A 19,033-nucleotide genomic window follows, 5' to 3' on the forward strand; every position below is an offset into this window, starting at 1 on the left:
GGATGACTCTGTTTCAAATCTTACTTGAAGCTGTGCAGAGGAAAATAATTAAAAATAGATGCCATAACGGAATACATAAAAAGAAGCCAATTCCTAAAAACATTTCAAAAAACTTTATGATACTGTATTCTGTATATAGAAATACAACATGTGCTAAATATACACGTCCCTAAGTTTAACACAAACTAGAGAAACAGCACATACATGGTGCTTTGTTGTCAGGTCTTTTTTAGCAACAAGCAAACTGTGAAAACAAAGGAAATGATTAAGAACGCATATTCCAAGAGCATATTTAACATTTCCAAAGATTTTTACTATAATGGGGAAATAACAAAAAGAAATCCTAATTCCATGGAAAATTGCTAAAACGGCCAAGATTGCCCACTGGAATTAGTCACTTGCTGAACTGCACTTGAAGCAGCTCTTGCAACTGGATGGGATGTAGAAAAAATAAATAACCATACCTCTCCTTAGTTATTAGGGTTTTTTGTTTGTTTGGTTTTGGGCTCTTTGCTTTTGTTAATGTTTGTTATTGTTAATCAAGTGAAGGAATACAGGAAGGGGAGATATGGATATGTGTTAAATGCATCAGTGATGCCAAAAAAGCTTGCACTCAAAACTCTAAATGGTTTCTTCTTGAGCTTTCCAGAAGAAAAGAACATCTGCTTCAAAGACGATGTCTAAATTAAAACCTGTCTTCTAAAAAGTCTGTAGAGGTATTTATTTTCATAATTTACGATACAGTTTATTTTTTACATAAAGCAAAAATGAAACAGAACAATTACTCTCTGTAATAAAAAAGTATGTTTTACGCAAACTATTATTTTAAGTGTATCTTGACAACTGAGAAAGGATCTATTTACTACTGCTGTGAATTAACATAATACTGACCAGCTACTTAAACGATGATCACAAGGAGGAAACAATGGTTTAGTGTTAATACCAATGTTCCCACAGAAAACTGCAGGAGTGAAGCCTGCCTATAAACCCAAAAAGAGAAAAGAAAGGTTTTGTTTTTAATATGGACTTGTGAAATCATGATTATTTTATTTTATTTTTACTTCTTTTAATATGTTAACAGATATTAACAGTTGTACTTAGGGAAATGTGTTGCAAGAATTAGAACAGGGCTATCACTACATTTGCATAGAGTTGATAGGGAAAATATTTATTGTGATCACTTGTGATATCTTTAAACATGGGCAAAAAAGAAGACAGGGATGGAGGAATGTTTGAATCCCTTAAAACCCTGTCCAGTTAAGGATTGAGACTTCTGTATTTCTTGAGACCAAGTTATTTGGCAAATATAATTAACTTCCTTATAGGCAATACATACATACATACATATATGTATATACGTATACATATATATGTGTATGCATATATATGCACACACACACACATATATTTGCAAACACTTTGTGTTCTTCCATGTTTGTCTTTCAAAATAAAATGATTTGTGTTTGGACAGACCAAATATTATTTAATACTCACATTACATTAAAGTGAAAAGTGAAGTCACTCAGTCACTCTTGTGACCCCATGGACTGTAGCCTACCATGCTCCTCAGTCCATGGGATTTTCCAAGCAAGAGTACTGGAGTGGGTTGCCATTTCCTTCTCCAGAGGATCTTCCCAACCCAGGGATCGAACCTGGGTCTCCTGCATTGTAGGCAGACGCTTTACCATCTGAGCCACTAGGGAAGTCCACATTACATTAATATATGTACAAATAATAGTACTTTAGAGTTTAATAAGTCTTCACAAAAATTTTATTGTTTAATCTTTTCAACATCGATGTGAAGGATATATTTTTAGAATCTCCACCTTACAGATGAGAAAAAGGATTACAGTTATTATAGTGGATAACTTCCTTAATATTACAATTTTTCTAAGGAAGGGATGTAACTTGAATCAAGGTCTAATGACTCCAAAGACCATGACTTAAAAAAAAAATCTCTAATATGCCAGCAATACAGGTGAGTGACTTTGAAAGAGAAACATGGATTCATAAATAAGATATACAATTTCAGTTGATATAAATCTGACAGGGGTTTAGGATAATTCTAGATTTGTAGAAAATCTATAAATGATTACTTTCTAAAGATTTATTAAAGTTTAAGTAAAATTAAAGCTAAATCAACCACTTCCATAATGATTCGATGTGATTATGCAAGACAGACAAAAATTATATTGCACACAAAGGCAGAGAAGTACAATTCAAGAATATCCCTTATGTGTTGGGAAAGGACCACTGCAAAGAACATACAGCTGCTTTGTAAATGTCAGCTGGACTACAATGTGGTTTCTGTGGAACTCAGCTTGGTCTAACTCAAAGGCATAAAAACAAAGATCACATGTTCAGCAACGTATCATCTCCCAACAACAACCCAAGTGAAGAGAAATTCCAACAGTACTTTACAGGAGATCCCTAGATCCTATTCCCAATCCCCCCAGCCCCAACTCCAAGAAAAGCACATACAGCATTCTCTGTAAGTTTACAAAAGCATTAAATATAAATTTTTTAAAAATTTAGGTGTCCCTGAAAATCTACTGAATTCTTAACACAGTCTACAGAGATAAATCACAATGACAATACTCTGGTCAAGACCACTAGGTTTGAGTCCCAATTCAAGTAAGTGTAAGGTATTAAAAGATGAATGCTAAAATCAGTACTTTAGGGTACGTATTTACCACCCTAATGTTTTTAGATTCAAAAGTTTTGAACGGTTATATTTTTATCTGCAATGAACGTGCCTTCCGGCAGAATTACAAAAAAACAAAAAAATGCCATATCATATCTCTAAGATTTTAATTAAAGCTGATGAGTAACTCTTTACCTTCTGATCTCTAGTACAGAAAAATACTGGCAATTTTTCTCCCTGAATGATGTATCACATGATTTGATTAGAAAAACCAGGATAAGGAAAATGGCTATCAAAATAGAGTTGAGCATTTCACATGTGGAAGAACACACTGAGCCACAAGTAGAGAATCAATCTGCTTACTAACTGTGTTACAGAGTTGAGCTCTACTCATTTTGAAAGATTCAGAACAATGTGACTGGAAGACTCAACTATAATAATCCTATTATCTACATACACATACTTTTCATTCTACTCACCAAAGAAAAATACCTACTTACCTTTCATGATACTATAGAAAAGCAATTGACAATTAATTTTCAGGGGCCTTGGGATTACTCATCTTAAAATCTTTACTCTCTAGACGCTGCCTTCAGATGTTATTTAGTTGGTATTTGGTATCCTAAGTATGGTCTCCAACTGAGCTACCACAGAAGCCAAGTTGGTTCAGAGGGTAAAGAGTCCGCCTGCAATGCGGGAGACCTGGGTTCGATCCCTGGATTTGGAAGATCCCCTGGAGGAGGGCATGGAAACCCACTACAGTATTCTTTCCTGAGAATTCCCATGCAATCCCCAGGTGCCTGGCAGGCTACAGTTCATGGGGTCACAAAGAGACAGATGGAACTGAGCGACTAAGTACAGCACAGCACATGGTCTCCAAGCTGAACCACAGTTAAATACTGACACTAAAAACTATAGGAAATATCCTTCCTTTGACACGTCTTTAAAAAGAACTAAATAATACTCATTTCCCAACACACTTTTAAGATAAAGAATCACCGTTACCACCACCACACCACCACCACCCTGCAGAAGCAGGCTCTAGAGAAGGGATCTCTCAGAGAACTTTCTACAGGGTAGAAATAGCAAAGAAAGCATCAAAAGCAAAACCTCAACAGAAGATCATAATATTCAATTTTGTCATCAGCAGGATAATCCATTGGCCTAGGTTTAAAAGATAAGAGGCATGGGGAAAAAGCTTTGGTATCCAGTAATCTATAAATGCTGTACCTCCTTTATTATTTGTGCTACTCTGAGGCTTCAAACAGTACTGACAAGATTTCCTCGAGGCAGGGACTCATCTGCCATTTTCCTGTACCCTAGGTTATGTGCTCAGAATGTAATATAACATTCTAAGTAGCAACAGTGCAAAAGAACACATGTCAGATTTTGCTAAACTATATTCACATTTTACAGCCATAAAAATGACTCTGGCCAAACATCTAAAAGAACAGATGGATTCACTAGATAAGAAAAAATTCCACCACAAATCTAAATGGGCCCTAGAGTCACTTTACAGACAAACTTAAAGGGTGTCTTGCAACTGAGTCTAAAGACAGGAACTGTTACCTCCATCTTCATAATAGTAACTATCACCATAAGCGCTGACTCCAGAAGACTCTGGAAAGTGCTTCTTTCGCTTTTTCTCTTCCTGTAACTCCTTTTCTTGCAAGAGTCGAGCAATGTCCTGCAAATACAGAGAAGAAAAATGAAGACTTCAGAAAAAGAAGAAACGCCATACAGCAACCCTACTGGTCAGTGGTTTGACATTCCACTCCCAGGCTTTTGTGGCTCTGCCTATGGTTTTCCAGACCTTCTGGTATTACGCTCACACTGTCCAAATATCAAAGACGACTGCTCAAAGGAGTGCTCAAGATACAGATAAGGGAGAAAGGTTTTTTAACTAAATTTAAATCTAACGCAACCTGAAGATATTCAAATATAATATTCCTAAAACTGGTTCTGGAACAGAATTTTTTTCGTCATTTTTTTTTTAATTTTATTGGAGGCAAATTACCTTACATTAATATATTGGTTGGTTTTGCCATACACTGACATGAATCCGCCCGGGTGTACATGCGTTCCCTTTCTTGAACCCCCCTCCCACCTCCCTCTTCCCCCTATCCTCCCTCCATGTCATCCCCGTGCACCAGCCCCAAGCATCCTGTATCATGCGTCGAACCTGGACTGGTCACTTATGATAATATACATGCTACAATGCCGTTCTCCCCAATCATCCCACCTTCACCCTCTCCCACAGAGTCCCAAAGACCGTTCTATATGCCTATGTCTCTTTTGCTGTCTCGTATACAGGGTTCAGGTTACCATCTTTCTAAATTCCATATATATGCGTTAGTATACTGTATTGATGTTTTTCTTTCTGGCTTACTTCACTCTGTATAATTGGCTCCAATTTCATCCACCTCATTAAAACTGATTCAAATGCATTCTTTTTGATGGCTGAAAAATACTCCATTGTGTATATGTACCACAGCTTTCTTATCCATTTATCTGCAGATGGACATCTAGGTTGCTTCCATATCCTGGCTATTATAAACAGTGCTGCAATGAACATTGGAGTACATGTGTCTTTTTCAATTCTGGTTTCCTCTTGTATGCCCAGGAGTGCGACTGCTGGATCATACGGCAGTTCTATTTCCAGTTTTTTTTTGAGCCACTTGTAAAAGAATGAAACTAGAACACTTCCTAACACCATACACCACAATAAACTCAAAATGGATTAGAGAGCTAAATGTAAGACCAGATACTATAAAACTCCTAGAGGAGAACGTAGGGAAACACTCTCTGACATATTTCACAGCAGGATCCTCCATGACCCACCTCCCAGAATATTGGAAATAAAAGCAAAAATAAACAAATGGGACCTAATTAAAATCAAAAGATTCTGCACAGCAAAGGAAACTATAAGCAAGATGAAAAGACAGCCTTCAGAATGGGAGAAAATAATAGCAAATGAAGCAACTGATAAAGGATTAATCTCCAAAATATACAAGCAGCTCCTGCAGCTCAATTCCAGAAAACTAAGTGACCCAATCAAAAAATGGGCCAAAGAACTTAACAGACATTTCTCCAAAGAAGACATAAAGATGGCTAACAAACACATGAAAAAATGCTCAACATCCCTCATAATCAGAGAAATGAAAATCAAAACCACAATAAGATACCATTTCACACCAGTCAGAATGGCTGCTATCCAAAAGTCTACATGCAATAAATTCTGGAGAGGGTGTGGAGAGAAGGGAACCCTCTTACACTGTTGGTGGGAATGCAAACTAGTACAGCCACTATGGAGAACGGTGTGGAGATTCCTCAAAAAACTGGAAACAGAATTTTTAAAATACATATTTATGGGCCTTTTTTCCAAGATGATGATTCACTAAGTCTGAATGAGGAAGACTGCCACAATCTACAACCTTTTTTAAATTTATTTTAAATTGGAGGATAACTGCTTTACAATATTGTGTTGGCTTTTGCCATACAACAACATGAGTCAGACACAAGCATACATATGTCCCCTCACTCTTGAACCTCCTCCCCACCCCTCGAGGTTGTCACAGAGCGCCACATTGAGCTCCCTGTTTTATATAGCAACTTTCCATTAGCTATTTATTTTATATATAGTAATGTTGCTAAAGCTGAAGCTGCAATACTTTGGCCACCTCATGCGACGAGTTGACTCACTGGAAAAGACTCTGATGCTGGGAAAGGTTGGGGGCGGGAGGAGAAGGGGACGACGGAGAATGAGATGGCTGGATGGCATCACCGACTCTGTGGATGTGAGTTTGAGTGAACTCCGGGAGTTGGCGATGGACAGGGAGGCCTGGCGTGCTGTGATTCATGGGGTCGCGGAGAGTCGGACACGACTGAGCGACTGAACTGAACTGAACTGAATGTAGTATATATACACTGATTTCATTTCATTTAAAAGTTTTTAAAGAATCTTTCAGCTGATTGTGATTTAGCTGTGCGTTAGAGGATGGCTGTCTTACCTAAAAAAAAAAAAAAAACAGAAAACAGTCCTCCTCCTGTCTCCCCTATGCTCCATCTCCTGGCAAGTTTTCAGCAGCTGCTGAGTGGCAAATAACATTCTGATTTCATCCCCTAAAAAATTACCACCCCACTTTGAAAACAAGGCAATACACAAACAACTACAACACAATCAAATTGTAAATGGCCCCCAAAAAGGGGGGAAAATGTCTATGAGAGCACAAAAAAGGAATACCACTTCTGCTTATATGAATTGGTTCAAGGGTTTGCATTAATGTTAGGTTTTAAACAAAGAACTGGATTTCAATAGGCAAGAGAAGATATTCTTTGCTGAGAACACCACCAGCAAAGTTAAAAATATTTTAATGGGCATAACTCTAGAAAACAACCAATAGTCCAATTAGTAATGTCATGCTCAAAATTCTCCAAGCCAGGCTTCAGCAATATGTGAACCGTGAACTTCCAGATGTTCAGGCAGGTTTTAGAAAAGGCAGAGGAACCATAAATAAAATTGCCAACATCCGCTGGATCATGGAGAAAGCAAGAGAGTTCCAGAAAAACATCTATTTCTGCTTCATTGACTATGCCAAAGCCTTTGACTGTGTGGATCACAATAAACCGTGGAACATTCTGAAAGAGATGGGAATACCAGACCACCTGACCTGCCTCTTGAGAAACCTGTATGCAGGTCAGGAAGCAACAGTCAGAACTGTACATGGAACAACCGACTGGTTCCAAATAGGAAAAGGTGTACGTCAAGGTTGTATATTGTCACCTTGCTTATTTAACTTATATGCAGAGTACATCATGAGGAACGCTGGGCTGGAAGAAGCACAAGCTGGAATCAAGATTGCGGGGAGAAATATCAATAACCTCAGATATGCAGATGACACCACCCTTATGGCAGAAAGTGAAGAGGAACTCAAAAGCCTCTTGATGAAAGTGAAAGAGGAGAGTGCAAAGGTTGGCTTGAAGCTCAACATTCAGAAAACAAAGATCGTGGCATCTGGTCCCATCACTTCATGGGAAATAGATGGAAAAACAGTGGAAACAGTGTCAGACTTTATTTTTGGGGGCTCCAAAATCACCGTGGATGCTGATTGCAGCCATGAAATTAAAAGACACTTACTCCTTGGAAGGAAAGTTATGACCAACCAAGATAGTATATTAAAAAGCAGAGACATTACTTTGCCAACAAAGGTCCGTCTAGTCAAGGCTATGGTTTTTCCAGTGGTCATGTATGGATGTGAGAGTTGGACTGTGAAGAAAGCTGATCACTGAAGAATTGATGCTTTTGAACTGTGGTGCTGGAGAAGACTCTTGAGAGTCCCTTGGATTGCAAGGAGATCCAACCAGTCCATTCTAAAGGAGATCTATCCTGGGTGTTCATTGGAAGGACTGATGTTAAAGCTGAAACTCCAATACTTTGGCCACCTCATGTGAAGAGTGGACTCACTGGAAAAGACTCTGATGCTGGGAGTGATTGGGGGCAGGAGGAGAAGCGGACGACAGAAAATGAGATGGCTGAATGGCATCACCGACTCTATGGACATGAGTTTGAGTGAACTCTGGGAGTTGGTGATGGACAGGGAGGCCTGGCGTGCTGTGATTCATGGGGTCTCAAAGAGTCGGACACGACTGAGCGACTGAACTGAACTGAACTGAGTCCAATTAGAACACTGTGTGTGGGGTGTTAGAGAAAGATGAATTTAGAAAAACAGACAGAGGCTGGATTCTAGGCACCCTTTACAATCAATTTTTAAAAGTCCGGAGTCTATAATGTAAGGGATGAAAAGTTGCTAAAGATTTTGAACTGGAAATAGAATTCAGAATTTGAAGATTATTTCTATAAAAGGCCCAATGAAATAGCACATAAACTTTGTTTATGCACACTTTTTAAAAAAGAAGATCCATAGATGTCACTAGATTCTTAAAGATCTTACAAATATGGCAACAATACTCACTGATACAATTGGTAATAAAAATCACAGGCAGTTTGAGGGGTTTACTTCTGTGACAAGAATTAATCACCATTCTTTCTGCATTCTTCTGAATAAGTCAAATGAAGAATATACTAAGACTGTAAGGCAAATAAAATTCATCTAAATGACTTAATTTCTCTTATGTCAGTGTAGAAATAAGTTGGATGCTGAGGCTAGATGAATTAGCAGAGGTTATCAGTATACTTGGCGGGCTTCCCAGGTGGCTCAGCAGTAAAAAAAATTCCACCTGCCAATGCAAGAGACGCAGGAGACTTGGCTTTCATCCTTGAGTCAGGAAGATCCCCTAGAGGAAGAAATGGCAACCCACTCAAGTATTCTTGCCTGGAGAATTCCATGGAGAGAGGAGCCTGGCAGGCTACAAACTATGAGATTGTAAAGAGTCGGACACAAGTCGACTGAGTGACTGAGCACACACACATCCATTTACATGGCTTTTAATGTTCACGAAATAGACCTAAATTTAAATTTATATTATTAACATATATTCTGTAACTGATTTCTATGCTGGAAATTTCTCATGAAACTGTGCAAATATATACATATTTGATAAATTCAAGTTCAACTCAAGAGATGCTTCAGAGACATTGGAAGAAAAACATTAACTATTAAAATGAATTTCTTTGGGCCTGAATTCTTTATGTGTAAAATGAAGAGTCTGAACTAGTGAACCTTAAAAGTCAAATGTCTTGACATCCCAATACACACTGTAGTAATTCTGGAAATGTTACTGGGTGCTCTCCTCTGTGCCAGCTTCATTACACTGATGCCTTACAAAGCAACATAGTAATCAGTTAGGGAGAGGTGTGACAAGATAATTTATTCTCCTCACATTAATATCTACTTCAGAATTTCCTAAATCCATATACATCTTACTAAGAAAGTAGGAAGAAAATGTAAACACTTCCCTGAGTTGTCATGTTGACTGAACACCCAACACTACATTTTCTTAAGTGGTTTGTTTTACTGAAAACAAAAAAGTCTCCCTTTATGTAAATGAATAAAAATATAAAGGAAAACGACCAGGTCCAATTGCCAGCCGAAATTATTAAACTGCCCTCCAGGGACTTTATAGTTGCTTTCCTGCTATCAAATTTATTCCTAATGAATACAGAGTAATAGGGCACTTTCTCAATGTGAAGAGCCAAAAATGAACCAAAGAGAAACAAAGTGATACCCGTTTTGTACAATGTATTAGCTGGTCAAAAGGAGTGCTTTTAACCAAGTAGAAAAATAATAATCATAATGTGTCATGCACCCAAACCTTTGTTCTTTTAACATCTCAGCTCCTTTTTGAGTAAGCTTCTTCTGCCTGAGAAGAATAAGAACAGCTAGCTGTACTTGAGGTGGGAAAGGAAAAAGGATTTCAACGGAAATCTGCTGCTTTACTATAAACCATAGCTCAGCCAAGTCAGCTCTCTTCCCTGCTTTCCAACATTACTGCACAGTGGGTTTTGTTAGGTGATTTCAATATAAAAAAAAGTCTCCCCGGAAACAAGCTAAAGACAGCAATTATTAGTCACCATGCTCGGATGCAGCTTAGTCACCCCTGACATAAACAACCTCCTTGATCCTCTGCTTCCTTCCTGTTAAAGGTTAGTCTACAACAGCATTTCCCAAGCTGTTTCTGAGAACACTGCTATCAAAGGTTCACCAAAAAATAAAAATAAAAAACCACAAAACATGTATTATATCTAATTCTTTAAACACATGAACTCATGTTAACATTCTGATGAAAGAAAAGTAATGTTATCTTCTTGCAACCCCAGAATTTTCAAATTTACTTTATGCAGAGGTCTTTTTGTTACATAAAATATATAAATATATATAAACCTTACTAAATTAGTGTTTGACAAAACATAACTTGGGGAAAAAAACGAATCTAAAAGAACTCCAAAACCCTTCTGAAGTCACATTCAATTATTTTTTAATTAATAATATTAATCAGGTAGACTTACTTTGGGTTAATATGCAGAACTAACTGCTGTGCAGAAGACTCTCTTTTTAATTTATTTTTTAGTTGGAGGAAAATTACTTTACAACGCTGTGCTGGCTTGTGCCATAAAACTAATCAGCCATCATTATACATATATTCTCTCCCTCTTAAGCCTCCCTCATCTCTTCCCACAGAAGACTTTCTAAGTAAACACATTTACTGAAATAACACTCAACTCTGGAAAATGGGAAGCTCCAGTACTCTTGTCTGGAAAATCCCATGGACGGAGGAGCCTGGTAGGCTGCAGTCCCTGGGGTTGCGAAGAGTTGGACACGACTGAGCGACTTCACTTTCACTTTTCACTTTCATGCATTGGAGAAGGAAATGGCAACCCACTCCAGTGTTCTTGCCTGGAGAATCCCAGGGACGGGGGAGCCTAGTGGGCTGCCGTCTATGGGGTTGCACAGAGTCGGACACGACTGAAGCGACGCAGCAGCAGAGCATAAGGGCAGAGTTAAGGATTCCTGGAATGCTACAGGAATGCTATGTCAAGGAAACAGATTCACTGATTCCTTTCAATGGCTCAAATATTCTGCTAGAGACCTCCTACAGAGAAATAAGATACAAGGTCATTATCATTAATGTTCTTCTCCATTAAGTGCTAGAAGCAAAATGATTAACATCATGTAAGACATGCAAAGATGAGTGCTCTAAGAGAGACATTCACACAGCAAGCTGCAGAGGAGCCCCATGCAACTTTCTCAAGTAGAAGACAAATTACTAAACTGTTGGATCCCTTTGGGTACTTTTATGGTTTATACAATTTTATATGAGGGTTACTTCTCCCTTAAAGTTTTCACCTCTATCATAATAGTAGCAGGATTCGTAATGAGAAAATCTTGGGTATAAAGACAATCTAAGGGAAATGTGAAAATGTGACTGTCGAATGACTATCAGAAGAATAAAAAAAAGGAAAGCCATTCCATTAGATTGCTAAACTTTTTTATTATCTAGCAATTACTATATTAACATCTAACTTAGTAGGAAATGCAAATCAGGTATAATCCCAAAAGGGTTACTCTATAAGACCAGAAAAACAGGATAGCATCAAATTCATGGCTGTAAAAACACCAATATAACTAGGATAAAAGAAGAGAAGAATTTTCTCAGCCAGAGGCCTCCCACTCACTCCCCCTGTCTGGCTATATATGTGTAAACTTATTTTTAAAGTGCCACAACATAGGGAAAACATAAAGTAGCTTAAATTATTACCACCTGAGCTATTTTCTAGATAATACCAATTTAGATAAATATATTTTTAGACCATGAATTTCTAATCACATTAAGAATGCTATGAAAAAGTACCATGGCTCACACTAGATTAATTTTTAATGTAAATTGGTTACTAAGTTTAACCCTGAATAGTTCACATTATAAATGGCTCCAAATTGTTGGATTAGTGCCCCAGACTTTTCATTACATGGTTGGCCATGATACTATGTATTTAAGGAAAAAAAAGGCTTTCCCTAAAACAGTTTCACATTCACACATATTTGGACCTAGATTCAAAGGCACATATGTAAATCAACATTCACATATACACAAAGTAGTTAAGAGTTTTATCAATTCAGTTCAGTTCAGTCACCTAGTCACATCCGACTCTTTGTGACCCCATGGACTGCAGCACGCCAGGCTTCCGTGTCCATCACCAACTCCCAGAGCTCACTCAAACTCATGTCCGTCGAGTTGGTAATGCCATCCAATCAACTCATGTTCTGTCATCCCCTTCTCCTCCCGCTTTCAATCATTCCCAGCATCAAGGTCTTTTCTAATGAGTCAGTTCTTTGCATCAGGTGGCCAACGTATTGGAGCTTCCGCTTCAGCATCAGTCCTTCCAATGAACACCCAGGACTGATCTCCTTTAGGATGGACTGGTTGGATCTCCTTGCAATCCAAGAGACGCTCAAGAGTCTTCTCCAACACCACAGTTCAAAAGCATCAATTCTTTGGCGCTCAGCTTTCTTTATAGTCCAACTCTCACATCCACACATTACTACTGGAAAAGTCATAGCTTTGACTAGACAGACATTTGTTGGCAAAGTAATGTCTCGGCTTTTTAATATGCTGTCTAGGTTAGTCATAGCTTTTCTTCCAAGGAGCAAGCGTCTTTTAATTTCATGGCTTCAGTCACCATCTGCAGTGATTTTGCAGCCCCATAAATATAGTCTCTCTGTTTCTATTGTTTCCCCATCTATTTGCCATGAAGTAATGGGATTAGATACCTTAGTATCTGGAAGATAGTAGATAACAGATGATCTTAGTTTTCTTAATGTTGAGTTTTAAGCTAACTTTTTCTCTCCTCTTTCACTTTCATCAAAAGGCTCTTATTTCTTCTTCACTTTCTGCCATAAGGGTGGTGTCATCTGAGTATCTGAAGTTATTGATATTTTTCCTGGCAATCTTGATTCCACTTGTGCTTCATCCAGCCCAGCATTTTGCATGACGTTCTCTGCATATAAGTTAAATGAGCAGGGTGACAATATACAGCCTTGACAAACTCCTTTCCCGATTTAGAACCGGTCTGTTGTTCCATGTCCAGTTCTAACTGAGAAATCTATAGATTTCTCAGGAGGCCAGTCAGGTAGTCTGGTAGCCCCATCTCTTTCAGAATTTTCCAGAGTTTGTTGTGATCCACAGAGTCAAGCGCTTTGGCATAGTCAATAAAGCAAAAGTAGATGTTTCTCTGGAACTCTCTTTAGTTATTTAAGAATTTTTAGTTATTTTTTAGTTATTTAAGAATAACTAAATTAAATCAACTAAAAACACATTTCTTGGCTTGATTAAACAATATTGACAAATCCTAAACCTGTGACCAAAGAGAAAGATCCCAATAAAATTTATTAACAACAAACTCATGTGATTATGAAGCAAGTACTCCCATAAACTCAGCTGAGTATTACCAAAGGCTACATGCTCCTTCAACAGGGTGCCAAAAAAGAAATGCTGCTACTACAATATTCAAGACACGATGTAAGAGTTTAAAAAAAAAAGCAAGGAAGACAGGAAGGAAAGAAGAGGGAAAGAGGAAAAAGAGGGAAGGAAGGGAAGGAGTCACAATGGTGGTAAGAATACAGATCTTTTTAAACTCTTCTACATGTTTCCCTAATGAAACTGCTGTCTGCCTACATTTGTGCTCTGTTAAAAAACACAATAAAATCATACCACAACAAAGTCAGGCATGCTAATTCACCCACAGAAAATTGTGTAACTCTACTTCTCATGAACAATGTTGTTCAGGAAAAAAAATCTATCCCAAGAGGAAAGAACCTTGAATTCTACATCGGGTTGTTCTGGGTGATTATAAGCTACAAAAGAGAGTTGACTCCAAAAATCTGTTAAAAGAGATCTGGGTGAAAATCCAGAGAGTTTTCCACAGCTCTGCTGCTGGGTAAGAACTTATTAGTTAAGCAGACTCTACAAGGAAGCAGAAGAGCACAGAGAGAGGGAAAAAAAAAAGAATCTGAATAGCTGATGAGTAACAGGCAATGCAAAGTTGGCCAGAAAAACACTGTTGTTTCAGTCTCCCCTATGAGGCGCCTTGGACTAAAATAAACAAATAAGCTTTATTATACATCCTTCAACATCAAACTTGAATAATGCAAATTTTATTTAATATTAAAACAGTCTAGTCAGCTGGAAGTCACATTTTTCTACAATTAAAGAAACTTGACAGGACAGCCATATCCTAAAGTAAGGCATCAGTGAAAAGTCAAAAACGTCTGAAAAAAAAAAAAAAAAGTCTTGAGTTTTTAAAGGCTAGTCTCATTAAACCTCCACAACTAGATTTCTCATCTCATCTCTCCATTGCACTGGGCAAGGGGAAACACTTCAGTAGGTCCAATAGTAGTGGGGGTAATAGGAGGCCTGTAAAGGCAAGAAAACCCCTAAAGATTCCTCAAATCATACCGTATCGGAGTACACTTAACTCTGCTTATTTCACCCCCACGTTTCAATTCAGCACATATCTCTCTGTTAGAGAAATCAGAGTGGTTACAAAGGGAGAATGGTGGGGGAAACACCTGGTGAGAAAGCAAAAAGGGAAGAACAACTATTAACTTAGTATGTAGCTGCTGCTGCTAAGTCACTTCGGTCGTGTCCGACTCTTCACGACCCCATGGACTGCAGCCTACCAGGCTCTTCTGTCCACAGGATTTTCCAGGCAAGAGTACTGGAGTGGGTTGCCATTGCCTTCAGAGACCTTAAATACATGATCTGAAACTTCACAGCAGCCCTTTAGGGTAATGCAGAGTAATCGTAACTTCTTCAGTTTGGAACCTGAGGGTCTACATGGCTAAATGAGATGATGAAAGTCTCAGCTAAGAGTTAAACAGGTAAGATTCAGACTCTACAGTTGATGTGTTCTATGCTGTGTCACAGTATACCCAAGTCAGAGGCAGTCAGAACTGCAGAGACATTTCTCTTGCATATTACTATAGCCGGGGACCAGTCATTCATATATTTCTCTAAGACTTAATTTCTTCATCTGAGAAATGCATTTATTCACAACACTGCATACTTTATATAGTATAACAATGAGCTCATTTATTGTGATTGCTATTTAGATTCCACAGGCGTAAAATAAAGTATTTTGTTTTCCCTAATACTGCTTTCCCCTGAACAGAAAGAAAAAATATTACAGGACACCAGGAGCATTTATAAGAAGCCAACTTCATTACTCTGTGATTTTTAAAATAGAAGCCTTCCTGTCTATAAAACATAATCACTTCTTTCAGCTTCCAGACTCATCTCCAAGGAAGTCTTAACTACAGAGAAGCAACACATCCTGCAGTAAGAAAGAGCTCCCGTGTTGATACAGAAGGATGAAAAGGAATCCCTCATTCTTACTTACAACTCCGATCATCACATAATCATGGTTTGTTTCTTACAGAAATAGCTAAATACACTCACACCAGGTGTCTTCACACTCGCCTGGCATTGAACAAGGAGTTCCAGAGGAACAGAGTGGCTCAGTAGGAGAAAGAGAAGATGCAGGCTGGTTCACTGATTACCCTGAAATATCTATTTAATAGGGTGATTGTATGTGCCAGTGTGCCCAGGAGAGTACACAAAATTTCTCAGTACACAAAATATCATATGGTCATTCTACTATTAAAAATGATAAATCATTTTTTTCTTTATTATAAGTTAAGACAATGGCCAAGAATAGCAGAATAGGTATTAAAAAAGCAGACACAGAGTCAACACAATGAAAAAGGAATTGTTTGTAAGAAATGCTGAAAACATACCACAAAAGCAATGATCGGTAAGTACAAATTCAAGTCTTTTTACAAACCATATACTACTGCTAATTTTAGTCATTTTCAGCTTAAAAACAATACAATTTAAAAATATATACAGAATTAAATGGATCACTGTTTTGAGGCAGGGTATCATAGGAAAGTGAACCCACTAACAAAAAAGAGGGAGAGCAATGACCAGCCCATGACTCCTGTTCAGGCTATGTTCAAGGTTTGCTCTCCCTAAAGTTGTGGGAATAACCCATTGACAGATATATTGTATTGAGCTGAATTATCTCTTAAAAATTCATTTATCTCAAGAACTTCAGGACATGACCTTATTTAAAAACAGGGTCTTTCAGACAGAATTATTTAAGAGAAGATCATACTCTTTTAGGGTGGGCCCTCAATCCAATGACTGGTGTCCTTACAAGAAGATGAGAGGACCAAAAGATATAGGAAAGAAGGCCATGTGACAACAAAGGTAAAGACTGATATGATGCAACCACAAGGCAAGGGATGAAGACTGCCAAGAGCCACCAGAAGCTAAGAGGAGGCAAAGAAGGGATCTCTCCTACCAACAGTGCCCTGCCAACATCTTAATTTCGATGTGCAACCTTCAGAACTGTGAGAGAATCAAGTTCTATTGTCTTACACCACCATGTTTGTACTGATTTGTTACGGCAGCCCTACAGAAACAAATTCACACTTTTTGTCAAATTAACCATTATTGTCTTTTAAGATTTTACCACTCACACAACAACCAAAGGGCAATAAACAGTGGTCCATGGAGGGGGCAACACTTGGACTATGTACCCCCAAAAGGAGAAAGCTCTCCTGCCTGCCCAGCAACCCTATACTGAGCCTGTGAACACAGAGAGACGGAGCTGAGCAGCCCTCCTCCATGGGGTGGAGCGGCATCAAACAAGCTGTACCTCATCCTTCTTCTCCTGAATGCGTCGTCTCTCTGCCTCAATAGCCAGCTTCTCCTGAATCTCCTGAGCAATTTCACAGTCCTGCTGTTCACTAAAAAACAAAAGAGAATACAACATGAATGAACACAAGGAATGATTTTTCTAACCACAACAAAATTTACCGAACACTCACTATGAGCCAGGGCATAATTTTATCTCACTTAATCCTTACAATAATGATGCAATACTGTCACATCCTATAGCTAGAAAAACTTGACGCCCAGAGAAGTAAAATCACTTCCCTAAGATCACTGAGAAAACAAGTGGTAGGATCAGAATGTGATCCCCAGATACTATAATGGAAAGCTCCAGGCCTTTTCTGTATGATCATATCCCAGGTTTAATTCCTGGGACAGGAAGATCCCCTAGAGAAAGAAATAGCAACCCACTTCAGTGTTCTTGCCTGGAGAATTCCATGGACAAAGGAGCCTAGAAGACTACAGTCTGTGGGCTTGCAAGAGTCAGACATGACTTAGCGACTAAACCACCACCACAGTCCCTCAAGATTCTGCAAAGGAGATGTACACTATGAGAATAAGATCCACAGATATTCAAGTATGCACAAAGTACACATAAACAAAGTAAGAGTGAATTCACTAAAATGTCAGCAATACTGTGGTCACTTAGAAGCGGTGGTGACTTCCAAACAATCTTTATAAATTTTTAAATAAGTACATTTTTTCAGTTTCAATAAAACTTTAAAAATAGGTGGGGGTGGGGGATGTATATTCCACAGCTTCAGGTGCCAGGAGAAACCTCTGTGGCTGATGCCAGTTTTCTTAACACTCAGCCACTAAGGCAGCCAAAGGTTGTAATACTGCTGCTACCATAGTTTTGTTTTGTATTGGCATTCATGCATTCAAAAAAGACTCACACAACATGTGCTGTCATCCAGGCACCACGCTCAACACTGAGGATACAAAACTAAATAAATCTCCATCCTGTGCTCAGAACCCCACAATATACTTTGGTGGGAGAAACCAGACACATCATTTTGTGGGGACAAACACGTCCTTTCAAACAGCACAAATAACAGCAGTTTCAACAAGAAATGGGGTTTGGATCTCTCAGAGATGGTCTTTTGGTTTCAGGTTTCAGGAACAGTCAGGCTAGACTAAGTTGTGTTAGTTGTGTCCAACTCTTTGCAACCCTATGAAATGTAGCCCTCCAGGCTCCCCTGTCCATGGGATTCCACAGGCAAGAATACTGGACTGGGTTGCCATGACCTCCTCCAGGGGATCTTCCTGAACCCAGGAAAAGTTAACAGGCAGCTTATAACTCTATAGAGTGTGATAATGCTGGGGAGCCAGTGTTTACATGGCCCTTACAACCTTTAGTTGTTACCTAAAGAGATATATATATATATGCTTAGAGCTTATTATTTAAAAGATGCTGGAACAAAACTACAGTTGTGGCTTATACCTGCAGTTCACTTGCTAAATCAATATTACCTTTTATTCTTGCCTTGCTAGTTGAACTTAAAAGAGTATTCAACGAATCTAGTCTTGGTTGTATACTTTCTGTTTAAAAGCAGCCTTTTGTACCTGAAAAGTGTTGGGGGTGGGGGTGGCGGTAATATCCTAACTTCTCTGGAGGAATAGAAATCCACACATTCTATTCTAACAAAAGTGAGGGGAAGAACACTAATCTTGTTTGTATAAAGAAATGGTCCTTTCCAACATGTTTGGAAATAGACGGTTGGAGATGAAGGCAGACGGGTGCACATACAGGGATGTGTCTGTACATGCAGAACATGCACATCGGACAGGAAGGGGGGAAGGGAGCACACGAGAGAGCGCGCAGGCCGGAAGTGGAAAGGGCAAAGCTTTTTTAGTCACTAGCAGGAAAATTACTGGACAAGATGCCTGGAGACCCGATTTCCGGTCCTGCCGCTATTAACCTGTGAATCATGCCCTCTCATGTCGTCTTATTAGCTACAAAAGTTTTGGGATTTAATGACTTCATGTTACAGACCTAATATTATAGGATTCTGAACCATTTAAACCACAGAATTGAAAATAAAAATCTACTCATTTATTATTTCTATATCCTCTTTTCATTCACTAACTTTTTTGAACTTACCAAAAAGTATTTGTTAATCTAGTTTTAAAAATATAGAATTCTTCAGGAACTTGCATGTCACTTTGGCAAGTGCTCAGAGTTTTTTTCCCTGA

The 19,033-nt window shown here is 38.5% G+C and overlaps 1 protein-coding gene and 1 non-coding gene across 2 annotated transcripts in view; both read right to left on the minus strand.

Moving 5' to 3' along the window:
- Positions 1 to 19,033, minus strand: part of CCDC50 (coiled-coil domain containing 50) — an 82,679-nt gene that overhangs the window by 23,923 nt on the left and 39,723 nt on the right. The window contains exons 4-5 of the mRNA XM_055407892.2: positions 16,821 to 16,911; positions 4,214 to 4,331 (exon numbers count right to left, since the gene is read on the minus strand). Coding sequence (XP_055263867.2) covers positions 4,214 to 4,331; positions 16,821 to 16,911 — 209 coding nt within the window. The remainder of the gene's footprint in view (positions 1 to 4,213; positions 4,332 to 16,820; positions 16,912 to 19,033) is intronic.
- TRNAC-ACA (transfer RNA cysteine (anticodon ACA)) lies at positions 1,632 to 1,703 on the minus strand. The gene has a single exon. It is a non-coding gene; the product is annotated as a tRNA-Cys (tRNA).

This window comes from Moschus berezovskii, chromosome 1 (assembly GCF_049115385.1).
Source record: "Moschus berezovskii isolate FMDL1 chromosome 1, NW_MosBer_1.0, whole genome shotgun sequence".
NCBI classification, from domain to species: Eukaryota; Metazoa; Chordata; class Mammalia; order Artiodactyla; family Moschidae; genus Moschus; species Moschus berezovskii.